Source organism: Vigna radiata, chromosome 6 (assembly GCF_000741045.1).
Source record: "Vigna radiata var. radiata cultivar VC1973A chromosome 6, Vradiata_ver6, whole genome shotgun sequence".
Taxonomy (NCBI): domain Eukaryota; kingdom Viridiplantae; phylum Streptophyta; class Magnoliopsida; order Fabales; family Fabaceae; genus Vigna; species Vigna radiata.
In genome coordinates, this window is record NC_028356.1 from 32,789,033 (window position 1) to 32,811,004 (window position 21,972).

Sequence of the window (21,972 nt, forward strand, 5' to 3'; positions counted from 1 at the left end):
GAGTTTTATCCTCTACAATGAGGTACATCATAGATAAACAATTAACAATAACGAAAACAAGGTTCTGTGAATGGGATTCGAGTCTAACCAAAGATTTTTTCAACGACTCATGCGTTTCTCCACCGAATGTGTTGTAAGAGGGGTTGATGAATTCAAGCTTATATTTAGATGAGAAGTTCACTAGAATAGAATGTTATAGAGGTCTAAGAAATGTAGAAATAGGAAGAAATAGTTGATATTTTTTCGATAAAAAAATTACAAAATATAAAATTATAAATTGTAAGATTATAAATTAGAAAAAAAACTTTAATTAGTAATTTGATATACATATTTTTTTTTATTTGATTATTTAAAATATAAAAATTCAATTGAGTAAAAATAAAAAATATTTGTTGGATCTTCTCATGTTCTATTATTTATATTAATACAAAGTCTATATAATAGGGAGATGAAAGGTCTAAAGACTCTTTGGGACAACTAAGTACAATAAATAGAGATAACTTACACACCACTTCTTATTTTAGTCCTTTCGACTTCACTAATCATTGTTCCAACACTTTTCATCTTGGAGCATACAAATAGTATGTAGTAAGTTTGAAACAAATACATTAAATTTGAAAGTATCCTTAAGGATTTGGTCAACATATATGCAAGTTGGTTATTTGATCCAACAAACTCATAACGAGTGATCCTTCCTGCACCTCCCTAACCTCATCCTGCATTTCCCAAATTTATTTTAATACCAACTGTACCCCTATCTCCCTAAGACTATTTCTGTCAGGCTTTATGCGGTTTTCTAAAAACTTAAATTCCTCTTCCACATCTCACAGCAAACCCTACACTCTCTTCCGCATCTCACGCAAACCCTACAACCCTTTAATATTTCTTCCTTCTCCTTTTCGTCGTCTTCCCTTCTTCTCTAATTTTTACAATTGAAAGAGTTGCATTCCTCCTCGTTGGTTGTTTGCGCCATGTTGGATCTGCGACTAATGACTACTACAGGTGGATCTGCAACTGGGTTGGGGTGCATGGCTGGCGTGTTGTCCGCCCTTCCAATCGTGGTTACGGCGAACCACAAGTGGATCTGCGTCTGGGTGGGGTGCATTTGTCCGCCCTTCGAATCGCGGTTATGGCGAACGCAGGAGGATCTGCGTCTGGGTGGGGGTGCTGTGTTTTAAACCCAAGCCTATGCATTTCACATGCTTGTCCATTAAAAAAAAATAACTATGCATCTGTTTACTTTTTTGTGATTTAACTTTAAATAGGGTATGCGAATATTGGTTGTCATTGTGAACACAGGTTGTATTTTCATTTTGATTTCATGATCTTCAAAAGGGAATTGATCTTGGTTTAGTATCTCCAGAAGTTTTGCAGAACTTCTTTGATCTAGAGTACTATCCTCTGATTTCAGAACTCACTCACCGTTTCTAGGTAAATTTTTTATTTGAAAAATATTTTGCTTTTAATCATGACAAAATTCATCACTTTGTTGCCTTCATATTCCTACCTCTTCATCTAGCTCTTCTTTATACAAGGTTTTAGGGAAAGATTGTTGGCAGATCCCAAATTCTTGAAAAGATTAGCCATAGAAGAAGCCATATCAACAACAACTACATTGTTCACAATATGAAAAGTGGAAAGATCATTTTTTCCAACTACGTTATTACAGAGGATCGCTAGTTCATTCTTTAATAGTGTGGCTTCCTACACCAATTTTATTGGGTTAGTATCCTAAATTGCAGCTTGAAGTACGATTCCCAACAGCCGCACTACCCTCATAAGCACTTCTAATTGTGGCGACCCTTAACCGAAGCTCCCAGGTGCAGCGAACACCAGCCGTAATTCCAAGTGTGGTTCCCAACAACCGCATCTCCAACTACAGCACCACCGCCATCCACACTTCCAAGTGTGGGAGCCCTTCATCACAAATCCAAGTGTAGTTAAGGGACTCATCCCCAAATCAAACAAAAAATCAAGCATTTCTTTTACACTACAACAAATCAGAAGCAAAAATACCTTAAAATGAAATGATGAAAAATGAAAGAGGAGGGGAAGAGTAAAAGAAAGAAAGAGGTGTTTAGACATGAAGTGCAACAAAGAGGAGGAAGGATGAAGAAAAGTGGTGTAGGATTTTCAAACTTGAGATGCGGTAGGCAGAGGAGGAAGATTTGTTCTTTAATTTTTATTATTCAATGTTCAGACCTTTTTAAAAACTAAAATATTCTCTGATAGGGGTACAATAAAAACTATAAAAGAAAAGGGAGGTGCAGGATGAACTAAGTGAGGTGTAGAAGAATCACTCAACTCATAACATATTTCTTTTGTCAACAAACTTTTATGAACAAAATGACAATCAATTTCTGTGTTTAGTTCTCTCGTGAAACACTGGATTTGTTGCAATGTGGAAAGAAACTTGGTTATTGTAATACATCTTCATAGTCTAGATATCACAGAAGTTAAGCTCCTAAAAGATCTACTTCACCTATATAAGTTCACACATTAAAGACGACATTGTCTATATTCAAAATCAATTATTAATCGAGCCACTACATTTTGTTTCTTGCTTTTTCATGAAATATTGTTTCCTTTAAGGAAAACACAATATCCAGTAGTAGACCATCTGTCAATAGGTGAACCTACCCAGTCTACATCACAATACCTAGAGACTTGAATGCTTCCTTTATCTTTATATAACTATCCTTGCTAGAGAGTCTTTTTTGAGATACCGTAGAATGCAAATGATAACATTCCAATAACCAACACATAGAGCCTACATGAACTGAATAATCACTCATACTATAAAAGATACATTTGGCTTTGTAATAGTGAGATAAATCAGTTTTCTAACCAACCCCCTAAATCTCTCTAGATAGGATACTAGTTCACATTCTTTTGTTGTTAATTTCCGATTTGGGTCCATAGGTCTATCTTGTAATATATCAAGAGCATACACCATTTGAGATATTACAATTCCATCTGTTGATTGAGTGAGCTTTTTACTCCAATGCCCAATAAGTTTTTTAAGCTTCCAAGATTCTTGGTTTGAAAATGTCTACACAAGTACTCTTTAGTTGAAATATTTCCTGTAATGACTATATCATCAATATATACTATTAAGTAAACACATTTCCCGAAAGATGTATGATAGTAAAAGATTTAATGATTTGCTTCACTACATCTTCACCCCAATTTTTGAACAATAGAGCTAGATTTTCCAAACGAAGCATGTGATGATTGCTAGAGACCATGGAGGAATGTATTTTTAATTTCTAATTGAAGAAATGGCCAGTGTCGAATTGTTGCCGTTGCAAAAAAGAGACGAATAATAGTAATCTTGGTCACGGGAAAGAAAGTGTCACAGTAATCAAGTCTATAAACCCGAGTGTATTTTGCAACTAATCAAGCTTTAAGGCCATCAATTTCACCATTAGGGTAACTTTAAATGGATACAACCATTAACAACCAATTTCCTTTTTTCCTGGTGGAAAGGGTACGAGCTCTTATGTATTATTGTGGTCAAAAGCTTGCATTTTTGCAATCATCGCTTGTTGTCATCTACAATGACCAAGTGCTTCATTCACATTTTTGGATATAACCACAAAAGACATTGAGGATAAAAGAGAACAATAAGAAGGCGAAAATTTATGATATTTAAGAAAATTATAAAAGAGATGTGGGTTTCAAGTGGAACAAATACCCTTTTTTAGAGTAATGAGTCAGCTTGAATAATCTTTACCAGGAGTCGTGGTATGAAGTAATGAAGGAGAAGAATTTGAAGTAGGGGATTAATCATTTTCTTAGAAAATTGAATTATCCTTCAAAGTTATGTGTCAAAGGATATCAATATGTGGAGATGAAGATTCAAGAGGACTTTGATTAAGACTTGGATTGAAAGAGACATTGGAAATATTGGACTCAACCACTAAAATAAGAAGGACCTACTGTATGGCATGAATATCTTAAACAAATTTAGAGAAGTGATAAGTCTATTTAAAGATTGTAACATTTGCATACATGTAGTACTTCTTAGTTCCAGAAGAGTAACACCAACACCCTTTTTGAAGTCGTTGAAAGAAGACACATTTGATAGCATGAGTAGAAAACTTGTCTAGTGTGGATACATGTCAGGAACAAAACTTACACAACAAAAGACTCGACGACAAGTGTGTAAGAGAGGATCATTTGGAAGTAGAATGGAGAAAAGAACCTTATGATTGAGAGAGGAGGAGGACATCCTATTAATAAGAAAAATGCAGTTAAGATGACATCCCCCAGTGTTGGAAGAGAATATGGACACAAAACAAAAGGGTATAAGTAGTTTCAACCAAGTGTATATTTTTCCTTTATGCTATACCATTTTTCTGTGGTGTATGAGGACAAGTGGATTGATGTAATATACCATGTGAACTCAAAACTGCAAAAAAAAAAATGGATGAGAAAATACTCTTCGGCATTGTCATTTCTTAAGATGTTGATTATTTGACTAAATTGATTCTTAATTTCATTAAAAAAAGATGTGAAGATGGGTAACAATTCAGGACGATTTTTCATAAGATAAACCCAAGTACATCTTGAATGACCATTAATGAACGAAACAAAATAACTAAAACCAAAAGATGAAATGTGACCAAGTCCCCAAATATCAACATGGATGATAGAGAAACTAGAATTACACTTTTATTGAGACCTTTTAGGAAGACAGATCTAGTCAGAAGACCACTAAGTTCAAGATTTTTTTTTTTTGTTTTTAATTTTAACAAATGAGGATAGCCAAGTCGATCGTTTAACATTTTAGGACCAAGAGCTGAAACTCAAGATACTCGTGGATTGATCTAAAATGGTATAACCCTTTAGCTTTATGTCCTTCTCCAATCTGTCTCCCCGAACCACACTCTTATACACCAAAAGATTTATTATTGAAAGTTATTAAACACTTTAACATTTTGGTTGACTAGCTTAAGGAAACTAAATTGAAATGAAAATTAAGGACAAAAAGGACAACCTTAAGATTTAAGGAGGGAGACATGGAGACTTGTCTGACTCCTTTTGAGGAAGTTTTAAAGCTATTTGCAAGGGTTATGAAATGAGGTTTTTCTTGAAATGAAATGATTGAGAACAAAAACGTATTACTAGATATGTGATCATAAACACTTCAGTCAATTATCCATAAATTTTAATCTTCCATGGATTGCGAAATACAAGTTGTTGATGTACTTGGAGATTGAGATTTTTGTGCGAAGTTGTTAGACTTTTATTGTAGACACTCTTGATATTCATCCTCAGTGAACTTGGAGTTGGTAGTTTCAAACTTAGAGATATTGGATGTTTTGAAAGGAAATCTATGCAAGGAGTAACAATTATTTTAGGTGTTACCCTTTATTCTACAGTATGCGCATTGGAGACGCCCTTGATCTCCAGATCACCCTTCTCTAGTACCACATCTCCTCTTCCTCGTGTGGCAACCATGACAGATGATTGTACTAGTTCATGAGCTTCTTGAGTTTAAGGCATCGAGACATGAAAAAGGCGTATGATCAAGGTATCTATGGAAGGGACCTCGTGAATGGTTAAAAGTTGATCTCTAATAAGATCAAATAAAGCAAAAAGGATCATTACCATATAATATTTGTCATGTTTCTTCTTGATTTGCTCCAAAGATTCAACTTCAAAGAACATCCCCAGCTCTTCCACAACTAATTAGTCTTTAGTCATGAAGGATATCATATCATGGTTTGTCATTTTGAGAGAGGCAAACTTGTTTGTTGTATTATAAAGGCGTTAGATATCATTCGTATAAATGTTTTGAACTTTCTTCAAAAAAGAATGAAATATTTTGAAAGCTCTAAGGGTCATAATTGTCATAACAGGATACAATTGGAAATCTGCTTGTTTCCAACTTCAACTTTTTCAGTAGGCATATGGCTTCGATCTTGCTCAAGATGGTCTTGATATTCTTGGTCAAGAAATCACGTTTCGACGAAAGCAAACCAAGGTAAATAATTTTTCCCATTTACCTTCCCAAAAGTAATGAAGGGACTTTCAAATAATGAAATAACACTTTCAGTAGCCAATTTTGATCTAGAGAACAAAAAACAATAAGGATATGCTAAAACAACAACATAAAATGAAAACCCTAAGGTGACTTCCACAAGGGTAGCTTATGGACTTCATTGAAATGAAGTTTCGAGGGTCAAGACAAAGAGAGGGGTTTGGTGATAACTATGAAGGTGGTGTTGTGACGTTCTGATGGTGCATGTGGCAGTTAATTGTCCCTTGGGGGGTTGATCATCGCTTGACGATCCAGATCTGGTGGTTGTTGGATGAAACTGTGACAAGAAATAACAACAAACTGCAGAGAACAGCGGTTGACAATGTTGGACAGTTTCAAAAGGCGATCAACAACAATAAATAAAGGTGGACAACAACAAAATGAGCTTAACAATCATATATAACAATAAACAAAGTTGGACAATCGCAGACAACGATGACTAATGCCAACAAATAAAACGAATCACGAAACAAAGCATGATCAACCCATTCTGATACCGACTTAAGATTAAAAAGAGATAAATATAATTTTAAAAGACTTATTCAACCCTTATCATGTTCTACTATTTATATGGATGAAAATATGATACAATAAAAAGGTAAAGATTCTCCTAGACAACTAAATATAATAAATAGAGATAACACATTACTTTAGTCTTTCTGATTTCACTAATCATAAATAAACTTAGTAATCATTCCAACAAAAATAAATTATAAACTTATAAAAACTAAATTATTAATTAAAGGGTTAAATATGTTTTTAGTCCCTATACTTTGGGACGATTTTGGTTTTAGTCCATTTTCAAACTAAGGTACAATTTAGTCCTTCAACTTTAGAAAACTCTGGTTTTAGTCATTTTTAGCAAATTTTTTTAATATTATTTGTTGTTTCAAGCACGTTTCATTATAGCATTTGAATTGTTTACACTGTTTGACACATTTTTGCTTTAATGTTAACTGAGAAACGCATTTGAAACAACAAATAAAGTTAAAAAAAATTGATAAAAAAAACTAAAACCATAATTTTTTAAAGTTGAAGGACTAAATTGTACCTTAATTTAAAAATGAACTAAAACCAAAATCGCTCCAAAACATAAGAACTAAAAACATATTTAACCCTTAATTAAATCATTATAAAATTAATGTTATTAACAGGCTGTGTTCTGAAACAGAATTCACCGTTTGAATCCTCCATTTTCAGAAGAAGAGTGATTCGTATTCCCTTCCTCACAATTTAACCACTGAGATCCCATGCAGAGCACAGACACCCTGCACTACCTTCCAAAATTCCAATTAATTTTATCACAATAAGTGCTTTTGACCGTTACTATTCAGAGGGCACCCAAACACGTCACAACATAAAACAAAATTTAGTGGACCCCACGTCATTCTTCTTCCCAATGTCACTAAACGGCTAGTTGCTGCTCTCCGCAACCATAAATACGACACACTCAAAGGTTCTTCTGCTTCAATCCAACACTCTCATTCCATAGTCACCATCTTTCTTATTCTCTTCCTTTCTTTCTCTCTAACTCTGAGACTCCAAGGGAATAGTAATAAGAAATCATGGCTGTTTTTTCTTCAGTTTCTTCATCTCTTTTGCTTACCTTCTTCCTCCTCTTCGGTCTCTCTGTAGCTAGGGAAATACTGGTAGGAGGTAAGACTGATGCTTGGAGGGTTCCAGCTTCTGAATCAGACGCACTTAACCAATGGGCCGAAAGGTCTCGTTTCCAAGTTGGCGACTTTCTTGGTAACTACTTGCTAGCTTTCATTTCCCAAACCTTTTCCTTTTTTAGTTTTTAATGATCTTGATGCTATTTTTACCTTGGTATGTTTACAGCACATAGCTCAAATTTTAAACATTTTCTGTTGCATGTTCTTAATTTAGAAAAATACTATACTAAGGTTCTCCAAGTTTTGTAATTTTTCAATAAAATTAATCATGGCATTAAACTTCTTTTAAAAAATATCCTTTTGTTTTCTTTCTTTTGAATCAAAACAGGGTATGATTTGTGGGTTCTTATGATAGAAGTAAATTTAATCAAATAGCTTTTGAATTTGCTTGGTAATGTGGGGAATTCCTAATCTTCTGACACATTGATAAAAATTTGAAAATTTTGTGTGGTCAGTTTGGAAATACGATGGTGGGAAAGACTCAGTTTTGCAAGTGAGCAGAGAGGAGTATGTAAACTGCAGCATCTCAAACCCTATAAAGGTGTACAGTGATGGAACGACGAAGGTGAAGCTTGACCGTCCTGGGCCATTCTACTTCATCAGTGGGGCAAAGGGTCACTGTGAGAAGGGTCAGAAGCTTGTGGTGGTGGTTTTGACTCCAAGGGGAAGGTCCAGTGGCATTGTTTCTTCACCAGCACCTGCTCCTGCACCTTCTTTTGCTGAGTTTGAAGGTCCTGCTGTTGCGCCTACTAGCAGTGCCAATGCTTTGCATGGGGGCATTGTCATGGTGGCTCTGGTTGCTATGTGGGGACTTTTTATGTAAAAAATAGCTTCAGTTCTTTATTTGTACGTTGTGTTTGTGTTACTCGGTGTGTCTCTGTGTGGGATGAGACAGTCACAGTGAGGTGATTGTCATTTGTTTTTTTGCAGGAAATATATGATTAATTTTTTAAATTTAGATTATATGCCCATTCAAAATGACGTTGCACATACAAAATGACGTGGCACAAAAATAGAATAGAGGTTGAGAACAAGTGAACTTTATTAAAAAAATGTCTATATCAAAATTTCTGTGAAGCAGCATATTCGAAATCATAAATCCAACTTTAAATTCGAGCATTTCAATCTGGAGTAGATGCTAGTGAAAGGACATTGTGATAGTCGAAATTTGAAAATTAGCATTCCTCAGTCACTTGTCACCAATCCAAAAGTCTCCCAGAAACACAGCCTTTATTCACATAAACTGCAGAAATAAGGCAAAGTCATGATAGTAATTAAGATAAGCAAGTTTGTCAAACTCCTTTAATATTATTGTTATATTTCATTTTAATTAAACTTTGACAAGTTTACAAGTTGAATTCATAAGTCATACAATACAAGTCTTAAAGTTTGACAACTTTGAATAGTGAATTTCAGTCATACAACTTCATAATGTACACATATCATTTTCACACTTTCTAGTTTTGATTTATTATTTTACTCGCATTACATGAGGATTGGATCCCCTAAACTTAATGATTCTCAAAAAAACCAAGGGCTTACCTAAAGATGCACCTAATTTTCACCCCTAATTACTCAAATTTCACTCCCTAACGAACAATTACTTATCATCAAAGAAATGTCTTCTATGAATGAATTCATAAGGATTTGTCTTTTACCGGAATGAAATTCACACTTTCATTTGTTGCAGTTTAGTTTACTGGTATATGAATACTTAGATTACTAATGAATAAAAATAAAATACTTTCTTTTCTTCATATGCAAACAGAAACAAACTAAAGTTAAATGTGTCACACTCACACATACCAATTCGCTTAAAAACCAGCCAGGGAATAGGGGCCTTCATATATACGTACCAGGAATCATATTTCCATCAGTCACATTAATTACTCGAAGTTGTAAGTCACAGAAGAATCTTCGAATATATATATATATATATATATATATATATATATATATATATATATATATATATATATAGGGAATAAAATTCTAGTCGCAATTACAGAGGAAACTATTTTACCAAATATAACATAATGACTGGTTTCAAATACATTTTAAAATGTTGAAATTTTATTCTGCTTCCACATTCAAATATCATATAATCTATGATTTTGAATCCGTTGCTCTAATTCAAAAAGTACAAGATTACGAAATGAGTCCACCTTGGACGTTGTTAGTACTTTTAGAGGATAGATGTTTTTATGTATGATTACTTGTAAGATTGTATTAGGTTACTATTCTGCATAAAACTTCCAATAACGTTTAAAAGTTGAACTATACAATGCAACTTGAGCAAAAATAGACACATGTTGCATCAGTTACACTACTAACAGTTCGGACAAAATTAATAACATGCATTCCAACTTACCCCGTATTTCTGTGAACTGGTACGTTTTAAAATTGATATTACCAATTTTTAACTTGCAAAAAGTTTACTTATGAGAATGATCTACACATATGAAGACATTTGAAAAACTAAATATCGAACTCCAACCATTAAATATCAGTAAAAGTATAAGGTCACTCCAATAATTTACTGCAACAAACAAATATTTCAAGCTGCTGGTTAAAATTTAGTGTATCAGCAGTGCATCTGCGAACATCCCCAAACCCCCTAATATGTGTGTTGGTTCAAAATTCCTTATTCTAATGACAGAAAGTAAATTCTTAACAGCCATTATAAATCACAATGCAGTTACTCCATTTAAATATATAAAATTAGAGAGACAACAAAGTTGCATGGTAAACAAGGACATCATAGAAGCTGCAAGAATTTGGGAAAACTAAGGTTCAGGTACCTCATCATCATCTGAAATGTCAATTACTATTCCCTTAGCATTTCCACTGTTATAACCAAGATGTTCCTCCTTTACTTTCTCCAAGGACTCCATATCATCAATTTGAATAGATGGCTCTTCAGAAGATGGATACTTCCTCTTTTTACCAGCCTGCTCCTCATAGTTCATCTCTAGTCCCTCCTCTCCATCTATGTTCCTAATGTCTTGCTCCTGTGCTGCAAGAAACAACCAGTTTTTCACAGACAGACATGAGATTCAAAATGAAAGACTCACACATGCAAGGCGACATAAGGAGTGTTAAGAAGGAGACTATTCAAAAACCACATCCTCCAGTGCAATCATTTTTTTTATATGTACAAAAAAATTAAGGGGATGATGCCTCATTCCGACACAGGAAAAGTCTCCACACTCAGAATATCAGCAAGACTCAAATCTAAATTGTCAAATGTGTAACCCTGTTTGTTTCAGTCAATTATCCCCTCGAAGTTAATACAACCAAATTCTAAAATCAGACAACTGGAACAAAGAAAATAAGCAACCTTGATATCGAAACCTTAAAACCCCAAATTGCTATTCTCAAATCAATGCAGCATGGATAACTCATTCTCAAGATGAAAACTCAACAAATTGGGAAAAACCAAGTGAGGTACCTTCACTCAACCGCCGAAGTCGATCCAGTTTCTTCTCCAACACCTTTAACTTGTCCTGGAGGAACAAAAAAGCAAAATCATAAATCAAGCAACGCAGCACAACACAAATCACCAAAGGCCGAAACTTGAACAACTAAAACACCATGCAAGACAATTTAAAACATGTCCAGAAGAGAAATTAGAAAGAAAAAGACTCACAAGCTCGGATTTCACAGGATGATCATTTGGGTTAACTCCTCTGCACCTCAACTTCACTGAATACGAAAATGAAAAAGAAATTGAATTGAAGAGAAATAAGTATATTAACAGAAAGGGGTGTGCGATTATTGTTTTAAGGGGAGAAAAAAAGCAGACATGAGAAGAGGGTGGAAGTGAGTTTGGCGAGTGAGAAAAGTGAGTGGGCGCGTTGGAGAAATGGCAGTTGAGCGAGAAGGTCAGGATCAGATAGAGCGAGGAATTGGGGTAACTCAGTCTCCAGCTGTTGAAGGCTTCCGGAGGTTCGGTTCAGAGTCTCCATCACTGCTTCTGGTACTTCTATGCCATCAATTTCGCTTCCTTTCACCATTTTTTTGTCCTCTTCAACCATTCATCTACTCATGCAATCACAGAAGAAACAAAATGAGATACAAAGGTTAATCTAATGTAGTTAACTCTGCATATATAATTTTTTTTTCAAGATTGAATTTGTTTTTCTAAGGTATACTTGATATAATTGCTTTCAAATGTAGTGGATTAGATAACAAGATTAAGATTCAATTTAAACTTTTCAACTAAAAGGGTAGTCTAATAAAAGATTAATTTTTGAGGAATTCTACAAATTAAATTTGAATTAACCAATATGTTGTCTGGTTAATAAGGTGAGACCTATCAAAACAACAAGAGGCGTATTTTCTTTCTTTCTTTCTCAGAGATTACCAAACTATTGTTTTTTGTTTTAGTTAAATTGTGTCCGATTTCAAATATGAATGAATTTATCTTTGGTTTAAATCAAAAATGAAAAAAAAAAATAGAGTAGAAGACACCTAAAATAAAAATAATGAATTCTTGGGCTAGATAAAAAAAATATAAAATCCAGCTTTCAAATGAAAAAGGTAAAGTAAGTAGAAGAAATGATGAATACTATGAAATGTTGCATTAACTTAATTTTTTAAGTTGTGTTTATTAATTTTTAATATCTATTATTTTTATTTTTATATTATAGTTTTTTTTAAATTATAAAAGTAATTCTTGTTAATGCTCAGTTAAATAAAGTTCGATGTAGATAAGGGTTATAATAGTTTTTCAATAAAACACAAATTGAAATTTTAACTCTAATAGTAATCAAATAAGAAATACTTCTTTAAAATGTGACAATATAAAATAATAAAATATAAGAATAAAATTTTGATGTCCGGTTAATATTAAAATACTGCAAGTTTGATTATTTAAAATACTTTTTTTAATTAAGCTCCACTATTTACTAAAAATACTGAATCTCGATTTATTACTAAATTGACTCAAATTTTATACTTTTAATGAATTTTATACAAAGTTCAAGTGAAATTAAAAAAAAAAAATCTTAAAATACATTGACAAATAGTTTTCGAGGTCGGGAGAGATTATTAGAAATGGTAAAGATATTATTTTGCAATTTTGTTTCACTTAGTTTTGCATTTGGATTTATGCACTGTCAATAACTTTCATCAGTCATTTCCCTTAGTAGATTTAGCTACTCAATTTCAACTACTTCCTGTCACGAGTTAAAGAAATATTAAATCATGATTTGAACACAATTGCAGCCAGCTTTATAAATTTAATGCTTCTGTTGTGAGAAACCAAAATTTACGATAGATGGACTTTATAAAACTGGGTCAATTCAATACACAATGACAGTTACAGCATGTCAAAACATTTTATCATGATAAAATTAAATATCAGCTCCAAAACTGCGATTTTAAATAATGTTTCAGGATTAAACATAAAAAAAAAAGAAAAAGAAACTGAAAGACTGAATGCTTGACATAACATTATCATGGAGCAATCCTAAGTGGGTCACGAGGGAAAAGCGATGTTTTGCGAATGTTATTCAAGCCACAGAAGAGCATCACAACACGTTCCAACCCTACTCCGAAGCCACCATGTGGCGGTGCACCATATCTGGAAATTATCAAAATCAAGCAATTGGTTTTTGATAAACAATTTTTTACATAATATGAGAAAAGAGTAAGAGGAGAAAAATAATACCTGAAAGAATCAATGTATGTAGATATTGTCTTGACATCAATGCCGCAAGCTGCTGCACGTTGTTCCAAAAATTCTGGTACATGAACACGCTGAGCTCCTGAAATTATCTCCTCACCTAAGGAACAAGGAACCCATAGTAATTCAAATTAGAACAGGAACAGAAACCACAGCCATATATATATATATAAAGAAGCATGACAATTAAACCAGACATACTAAATCAGTTGGACAAGATTGTCATGCCAATGCAATTTATGAAAAAAAAAATAAAAATCCTTGCCTACCTCGAATAAAGACATCAAACGAGTTGCTGTATGATGGATTGTCATAGCAAGGCATCGTATAAAATGGTCTTACAGCCAACGGATATCGATGAAGGATATAGAACTCTGTGCCATACCTACATACAGTAGCAGAAAACTAGCTTAAATAACAGGTCACATTAAAAGATAATATTTAGTGGTAAAAAAAGGCAAGAAAAGGACTTACTTCTCCAAGACTAGTTGACCCAATTTCCTTTCCGCTTCAGTATTCAAGTCACCAAAAGGTTCAATTTCTACTCCAACATCCTGCGCATAGCAAAACAAGCAGACTGAAAACTCCCACTATTCTACAGCTTAATTCAAGTTTGGGTTGTAGTTACGTTCAACGTGACTGAAATCTAACCATCACAACTCAGTTTTTGGTGGATCTCCCTTCTAAATCAACAGGGGTCATTAAATGGGAAGTAGGACCCATCAAAACTAGTAATTTTCAACCAATTTTGGCAACTAGTAGATAGTGATAGAGAGTGTGTTCCTAGCAATTATTTTGAACTAAATAGAATTTCAACTGGTAATGAAAAAGTGACATTTATTTATAATATAATTTTAGAATTGAGGTTAAACATTATTTTAATTTTCAAATATTGAATTGCATGACTTTTGCGAATTGTTTGTGCACTGATATACGTATTAAAATGTGAGAGATATACTTAAAGTAGCACTTTAAACACCCCTTCCCTTCTTCTGTAGGTGTTATGAAATAGACAATAGAATAAAAATGTAAGATTCAGGCATCACCATCATCCTATCCACTTCTTTTATATACCACTTGCTAGTTTAAGTTAGAAATTTCAAACATACCTTGAGCATCTGAATCCCTTCTTCATATGTTAAGCGTAGTGTATTCCGCAGATACTGCACATTCGCAGGGCTATTGTCAGATCAGAAACAAGTAGCACAATATCTATTTACATCTCACATTGCACACTACATAACAATCGACTACATAAGATATTTATGATAATACAAAATAACCAACCACCTTTAAAGGTTCAAACGGGTACTGAGACCCCACAGCTTCGAGATCTTTCTTACAATGTTGGTTCAAACTGTCAAACATTGCAACAAATAATCTATCAACTACATCCATAACCTGCCAAGAAACTCAAATCATCAGCAAATCATTCTAGTCCCTCAAATGTTTCATCAAATTTGCCAACAAGCCAAAGATACCTCAAAATAATGCTTCTTAATCTCCATTTCAACATCAAGACCTGTAAACTCACACAGATGCCTGTGAGTGTAGGAATCTTCTGCTCTAAATACAGGACCAATCTCAAAAACACGCCCAAAATCTCCACATATAGACATTTGCTTGTGAAGCTGAGGTGACTGGGCCAGGCATGCAGGTTGGCCTTTGTAGTCAAGTCTGAAAACAGAAGCTCCACCCTCACTAGATCCAGCAATCAACTTTGGAGTGTGGATTTCACAAAAACCTTCAGATAATAAGAACTGTCTAAATGCCTGCACAATTAAGCAATTAAAAGTTAATCAAACCATTCGGCTCAAAGTCCAACTACAATTGCATAGCTTAAGTGAGAGTCTCGGTAATCAGTATGCAATTTTTGTTTCAATAAACATAAAATTGAAGACCCCGGTAATAGCTAAAATAAATATAAAGTCTTAAGAATATCATTGGAGATACAAAAACTAAATTAATACATTAGCAACGTGAGACTGAACACGGAAAATTCCTTGATTAGCAGGTGTTCGCACGTCAAGCACTCTGAAGTTCAACCGTGTGTCCTGATTAACCCGAACAAGTTGCTCACCAGCCTGCAGCCATTAACAAGCACATAAAGCAAGACCGAAACAATGACAACGCATTCCTCAAACAAAATCAGAGACACAAACAGGAAACATCTTTACTAAAGAGAACCTGAAGAGCCTTCTCAATTTCAACCTCACTCCGAGCAGCATCCTCAAGATTGATCGGCAGAGTAGGCACAGCCCTACTGATACAATACAACTTCCTCACTTGAATTTCCACCTGCACGAACAAACCAAACCATAAACACCACAAACTCCAAATTCAACCATTAATTTTAAACTTACAAAAAAAAAAGCAAACATGAAATACGTATCTTCAAATAACAATATTTTCAATTACCAATCACAATCTTCAAATCTAACCACTAATCTTAAATGTACCAAATCTTCAAATAAACAGAATTATAACATTATATACCGAAAAACACTATTCAATATTTTTCATTTTTCATACTAAAAAAAAATGCGTGTCTTCAGAGTCTCTGTACACCTGCCACTACAGAGAGCATTGAATCGAAGAGGAACCAACATAACCTACAGATTTTACAAACCCTAATAACTAGACAAACCTGCTGCGTTGCGCCTTTGATGGGAGCGGCGGGAATCGAAACAACGCCTTCGACATCGACAATGGATTCGCGGTTGAGCGCGGCGGCGAACTTCACCATCTGCGGGCTCACCGTATCGGGCTGCGCCTGCACCAGACACTGAACCGTATAGCCGTGCTCTCTTATGACCAAGAATGCCATCTTCTTCCCGACCGGTCGAATAGTCTGTGCCCTCCCTCGGATAACCACCGTCTTGTTCTCCAGCGCAGGGCCGAGCGCCTCCACGCGGGTCCACTCGCCAACATCGGTGGGCGTCTTGGACTGCAGCTCGACGAGCGGCACATCGCCGTAGTTGGCAGCGAGGGGGTCAGCCTCGTCGACGGACAGATTTGCAGTGGCGGCGGACGCGGCGGCGATTTCCTGGCGGCGACGAAGCTTGTCCTGCTTGGCGGCCTCCTTCTTGGCTGCCTTTTTGCTAATCTGAGCCTCCGATGCAGCGGCGGCCGGGTCTTGGGACTCGGAAGACGACATCGTTTTGGTGTGCTTGGGTTTACTAAAGACTTAGTTATAAGATTAAAATGTTGAGGCGATGAAATAAAATTGTTAGGTTTGTGGTTTTTTTAACAGAGGAAGAGAATATATATATATTTATCTAATTTGAAAATGGAAATGCAAATCCGTGGTATTGGCACGCAGGCTTCATACTTTCCTTCGTCTTTGTAACAGTTTATAAAACAATGTCTCGCTCTATTATTTTCTTTTTCTTTTTCTAAATTATTTTTTTAGTCAATCTCTGTTGGCTAGGTTTTTCTTTTATCAAAAACTAATTAATAAAACCTAACCACAACATCAAAAATTACTTTTTGTACTCAATATAAAAATGATTATTTGTTTCCTTTCTAAGATTTATGTAAACAAAAAATATGTTGAAAAACTATCAATTTAATTCTTTTGAGTGATTTATTTTTTATTTATTTTTGTTATAAATAAGTGAACTGTAAATTTATAATAGATATTGAGATGAAGGAAAATATAACGAATAAAAAATAATTAAATAATAGAAGTGCTTTTTTAAAAGAATTTTTGACATGGCATATAAGAGCAATTAGTCGGTGTGTTCTCTTTATAAAGATATTGATAAGTAGGCTGATGTTATTAGTGGTGATTTTAATCAAATTCAACACTTATAATCCTTTGCATAGTTGTTTATGCATTTAATAGTTGTGTAGAAATATTTTAGAGTTTGTATAAAAAAAACTTCATTCGTCAGAGTTAATGTCTTACTTGGTGTACACAAATCAATGTCACAACATTATTGGATAGGACTAAAAGCATTTATTAACTTATGTCATCGATTAACAGCAATTAGATTGGTAAATGATAGATTTCAATATATTCTTAAGGAATAAGTTATTAAATTTCTTCATATCATTAGATAATAACGTTAATAATTGAATTGTTAATTTTTTTTCTGTTCGATAAAAATGTTTTTTTTTTGACATTTTCATAATATATTGAATGTAATTTTGATGTTGGAGAAAAAAATTCTTCATTCAACCATCTAGATCGATGTTCAACTTCATGTTCTAAACAAAATTCAATTTTTCCCGTACTTAATAATACGTTTAATCATTTAAATTATCTTTATTCATGTAAGGTTTTTTCAATTAAGTCCTACTATTTTAAAATGTCTCGATTAAGTTTTTGGTTTTAAAAAATTAAATTAATTAAGGACTTGTCGTTAATTTAGATAGACAGTGTTAAAATTGTGTGTGCGTGGCACAGTGACTTGGCTGAGGTGACAATATATAGTGAACTGAGTTGGTTTTCTCTCATTTTGGAATTAAATTTAATTGAAATTAATTGATACAAAAGAAAACATTTAAGTAAAACATTTCTTAAGAAATAAAAAGTGTGAACTCTGGAACGTTGTAGATAAAAGGAAATAATTTGGGAAAAATTGGAAAATCAGAAGGGATTTAAAACCCTAAATTGGAAGACAGCAATTGGTGTTGGTGGAGCCTGTGGAGTTGGTGGAGGTTGTTTTTATGCGATGCAGGTGGGTGCTGAGAGGCAGGGAGTCATAGTGCTTGCGAATGTCATAGACAAGCTTCTCAGGGAGATGGGTCCCGGGGTATATGTTGCTGAGATTGCGCACGACGGTGGTCCACACAAGGTTGCAAGGTGCGCGGTGATGAATGTGTCATCCTCGTCACTGGTGCTTCTTTTGTTTTATTTTAATTTTTTTTCTTATCCATTTGCTCTTTCTCCCCCTGACAATCCAAAGTTCTTTCCTTTACTTTAAAACTCAACATCCAAAGAGAAAAAGAGAGAGAAACAGATGGCGAGCATTGCTGGTACATGTCCTTTAGGCGCATTGCACAGAAACACTGTCTCGGAAAACAATAGGAAGAACTATGTCGTTCATTATGAGGGGCTTCGATTGCCATAGAGAATGCAAATGCCTTTTTCACTTATAACCGTATTTCGGATTCTTCATCTTCAAGATGCAGGACAATTAAGGCCATGGCTTCCTCAACCATTGCAGCACCAAAGAGAGAAAAGGATCCAAAAAAGAGGGGAAAGGGGAATAACCAAACAAAACTAACAAATTACTACTTCTAACAAACATCAATAGTTGGAAGGGAAAACGATGAGAGAAAGAGGATTCAGAAGGTTCACGCTTTGGAGTCTGTGAGAGTGACCATGTTTTTGTTCTTACAGTGAGAAAGGGAGGAAGAAGAGAATACATGTGCTTTTTGTTTTTCTATTGTTCAGCAAAGAGAACTGCATTTGAATTTTCATTACTTTATCAAGGTGATGGTGATATAATTTTATAAGAATATTACTCTGACACCTCACCCAAGTCACCGTGCCACACACACAATTTTAACGTCATCTATCCAAATTAACGGTAAATCCTTAATTGATTCAATTTTTTAAAATCATGGACTTAATTGAGATGTTTTAAAATACTGGACCTAATTGAGAAAATCCTACGTAAATTGGGACAATCTAAATGATTAAACTAAGATAATATTATGCAAACTATAGTGTAAGTTGACGTGCATAATGTATTACTTCATAATCTTATGACCATTTTTTAAGTCTATAAGATTGTTTAGGTGTCATAGATGACACTTATGTAAAAGATTTGCAGTTTATGATTTTGATATTAAATTCACATATGTATTATGTGAGTGGAAAGGAATTGAATAACATCTAATTATGCGCTTATTTAAGAGGATCCATTGCTTATACATGAAGGTTAGTTGAATGCAATATACTCAATTTGTGCCAACTTAGTTATTATTGCTAACAATAATTAATGCAATGATTGTAGGATAATACTACTTGAGGATGTTGTCTTTAAAAATGAGTCTTTTGATTTCAATTAGGCTTCAATTCTTTTTAAAATCAAAACCTAAAATAATAAAAATTTATAAAAAAGAAATATAAAGGAATAGGCTTTAATACTAAAGAACCAAAGCTTATTCAATTATATGTTTCGGTTCTTTGGACAATCAAAGTTTATTCTAGTATTTATAATTGAAGACTATAATTATATACATAATTTGACAACCAAAGTCTATTGTGGTATTTATATAATTGAAGTCTATAGTTGTATAAATAATGGAAACCGATATCTTGACAACGATTTGTCAACGCCACGCGTCATCATTCTATTTGTTAAATTTAATTTTTTTTTCAATTAAAAAACTGATGTGAAAAAGGTGATTTTGTGTTATTCCGAAAATACCCTCAATCGTTTTAATCTGACTTTGTCCTTCGAATGATTTATCTCTCTCCATTTTAGGTTTTCCATTTTCTCTAAAGCTCTGTCTCGATCCATTTAAGGTATTCCTGTTTCTTTGAAGTTGTTCTCGGTATGTCCATTTATCTAAGGCGTTGAAAAGTGGTGAGCAATCTGTGTGGACGTTGAGGGATTTGGTCGGGTTAATATCGTGACTTCTAAATTTCTCTTATGTCGACGTTGGGTGTGTATTTGGTCAAAGTTGTTTCCTTTTTTATGCCATAGGTCCGTTAGGTGACATTGTATATCATTTATGTTTTGATTTCGACTGAAGCAGCTTGTAGCTGTATGGCAATAATTAGTTAACTTGGTGCATATTCTAAATGCATTGGTATCTCTTCCAAAGCAACTTAGTTCATAGTGTATGTTTTTGGAAGTAGTATTCTTTTAGAGCCTAATCTGCCTTGCACGTTTTGCAGGTTTTGAAGCACCACTTCTAAGGTATGGTGCTTAAATTAAACTTAATTTAACAATTGAATGTCTAAACCACAAATTAAACACGCATTTAGTTTAATAATTTAATTTCTAAATAAAAAATATTATTAACATGTTCTGTTAAGATTTCTGTTAAAGATTTGGTATTTAACTGAACTGAATCATGTCATGTCATAATGTGGTTGATCTCATGGCAAAGTTCATCTTATCTTGTTTATGTTACTTTGAAACTCGAATAACCACTAGTACAAAAATCATATTTTATGACGTACAAAAACGAACTATGATGTACATAGTTTTCTACGTTATTATAGGTCTACATATTTTATGACGTAGCAAAATTTACGTTATCTGAACATATTATGACACTGTTTCTAAAAGAAATAACTTTAATGAATGTGAACATAGATAATTTTACTCAATATCAATTCAAAACAATTTTTTTCTAATATTCATATAAAAAAATGGACTGATTTTAGAAACATACATTTAGTATTATGACACTGTTCCTAAAATCAGTCCATTTTTTTTATATGAATATTGGAGAAAATTGTTTCGAATTGATATTGAGTAAAATTATCTATGTTCACATTCATTAGAGTTATTTCTTTTAGAAACAGTGTCATAATATGTTCAGATAACGTAAATTTTTGCTACGTCATAAAATATGTAGACCTATTATAACGTACAAAACTATGTACGTCATAGTTCGTTTTTGTACGTTATAAAATATGATTTTTGTACTAGTGAACAAGCAAGCTACCATGGTGCTTCAGTAGACCCAGCTCTAAGCTTGAAAGTACTTCAATTAAATTCAATAAATTGAACATTTCTACACATGAAGTTCAAATATACGAACATTGTCTTACTGAACAAAAAAAATGTACCGTTATACAATCAAATAAAGTATATTCTCCTTATCCTTATTCTATGGGTGATTAAACAATTAATAAATCAAACAATCATAATTCCACAAGAAATGGCACAGAACAGGAAAACACTTCAATTGAATTCAATAAATTGAATATTTATTGTTATTGAATTAAAATTATTGTTACTGAGTAAAAAATATTTTAGCATTTCAAAATCAATTAAGAAGCTACATTATCATCCTATGGCCAATTAAACAGCATTTAATAAATTATGCAATTATAACTCAACAAGAACTGACAAAGGAGGAAAACTTGAACAAACCACATTTATGCAGACTAGAGTTGTTATACAAAAAGAAATCTTTAAAAGAAAAGAAATATAATATTGACATGTAAATGACATAATTAAGACTAGTGTTTTGGTTTCCGACAACCAACAATAGTTTGATATCTTCCAAAATAGGTACAAAATGATGAAAATTTGCTGCTGAAAACTGGTTGCTGAAACAATTCTGTACAGCCAAGGAAGGTGCTCTCAAAGTCCCAACTTTTGCTTACTTTAACAATGCTTCCACTCCATAAGATGCTATCCCTTTTGGAGAAACAATCTGGATGCTAGAACTCCACCACAGCAACACCATAAACCAAAAGAAAACCACCAACATTAATTGATATTTCAGGGTGACATTGGATGACGCAGAGTAAAACTAAACAAACACACATGAGAAAACTTCAAAAATTGGGGTGTTGCGATTTTCAAGTGAATAAAAGGGATAGAAAAAAACAAAACTAACATTTGCAATACTAAAACGAT

At 33.6% G+C, this 21,972-nt stretch overlaps 3 protein-coding genes across 3 annotated transcripts; 1 reads left to right on the plus strand and 2 right to left on the minus strand.

Moving 5' to 3' along the window:
* The first annotated feature begins 7,504 nt into the window (after positions 1-7,504).
* Positions 7,505-8,680, plus strand: LOC106763030 (early nodulin-like protein 3). Its single transcript, XM_014647188.2, has 2 exons — positions 7,505-7,798; positions 8,178-8,680. The coding sequence occupies exons 1-2, from the start codon at positions 7,615-7,617 to the stop codon at positions 8,543-8,545; spliced, it is 552 nt and encodes a 183-aa protein (XP_014502674.1). The 5' UTR covers positions 7,505-7,614; the 3' UTR covers positions 8,546-8,680.
* An 85-nt stretch (positions 8,681-8,765) lies between these two features.
* On the minus strand, positions 8,766-11,827 carry LOC106763029 (nuclear nucleic acid-binding protein C1D). The gene is made up of 5 exons (XM_014647186.2): positions 11,528-11,827; positions 11,372-11,427; positions 11,174-11,228; positions 10,524-10,738; positions 8,766-8,965 (listed from the first exon to the last, which is right to left on the minus strand). Exons 1-5 carry the CDS (start codon positions 11,757-11,759, stop codon positions 8,957-8,959), a joined length of 567 nt encoding a protein of 188 aa, XP_014502672.1. The 5' UTR covers positions 11,760-11,827; the 3' UTR covers positions 8,766-8,956.
* Positions 11,828-12,977: 1,150 nt separating this feature from the next.
* On the minus strand, positions 12,978-16,675 carry LOC106765330 (aspartate--tRNA ligase 2, cytoplasmic). Its single transcript, XM_014649911.2, has 10 exons — positions 16,059-16,675; positions 15,599-15,709; positions 15,382-15,495; positions 14,893-15,183; positions 14,702-14,812; positions 14,521-14,574; positions 13,886-13,965; positions 13,681-13,796; positions 13,397-13,511; positions 12,978-13,309 (listed from the first exon to the last, which is right to left on the minus strand). Exons 1-10 carry the CDS (start codon positions 16,566-16,568, stop codon positions 13,183-13,185), a joined length of 1,629 nt encoding a protein of 542 aa, XP_014505397.1. The 5' UTR covers positions 16,569-16,675; the 3' UTR covers positions 12,978-13,182.
* Positions 16,676-21,972: the final 5,297 nt, after the last annotated feature.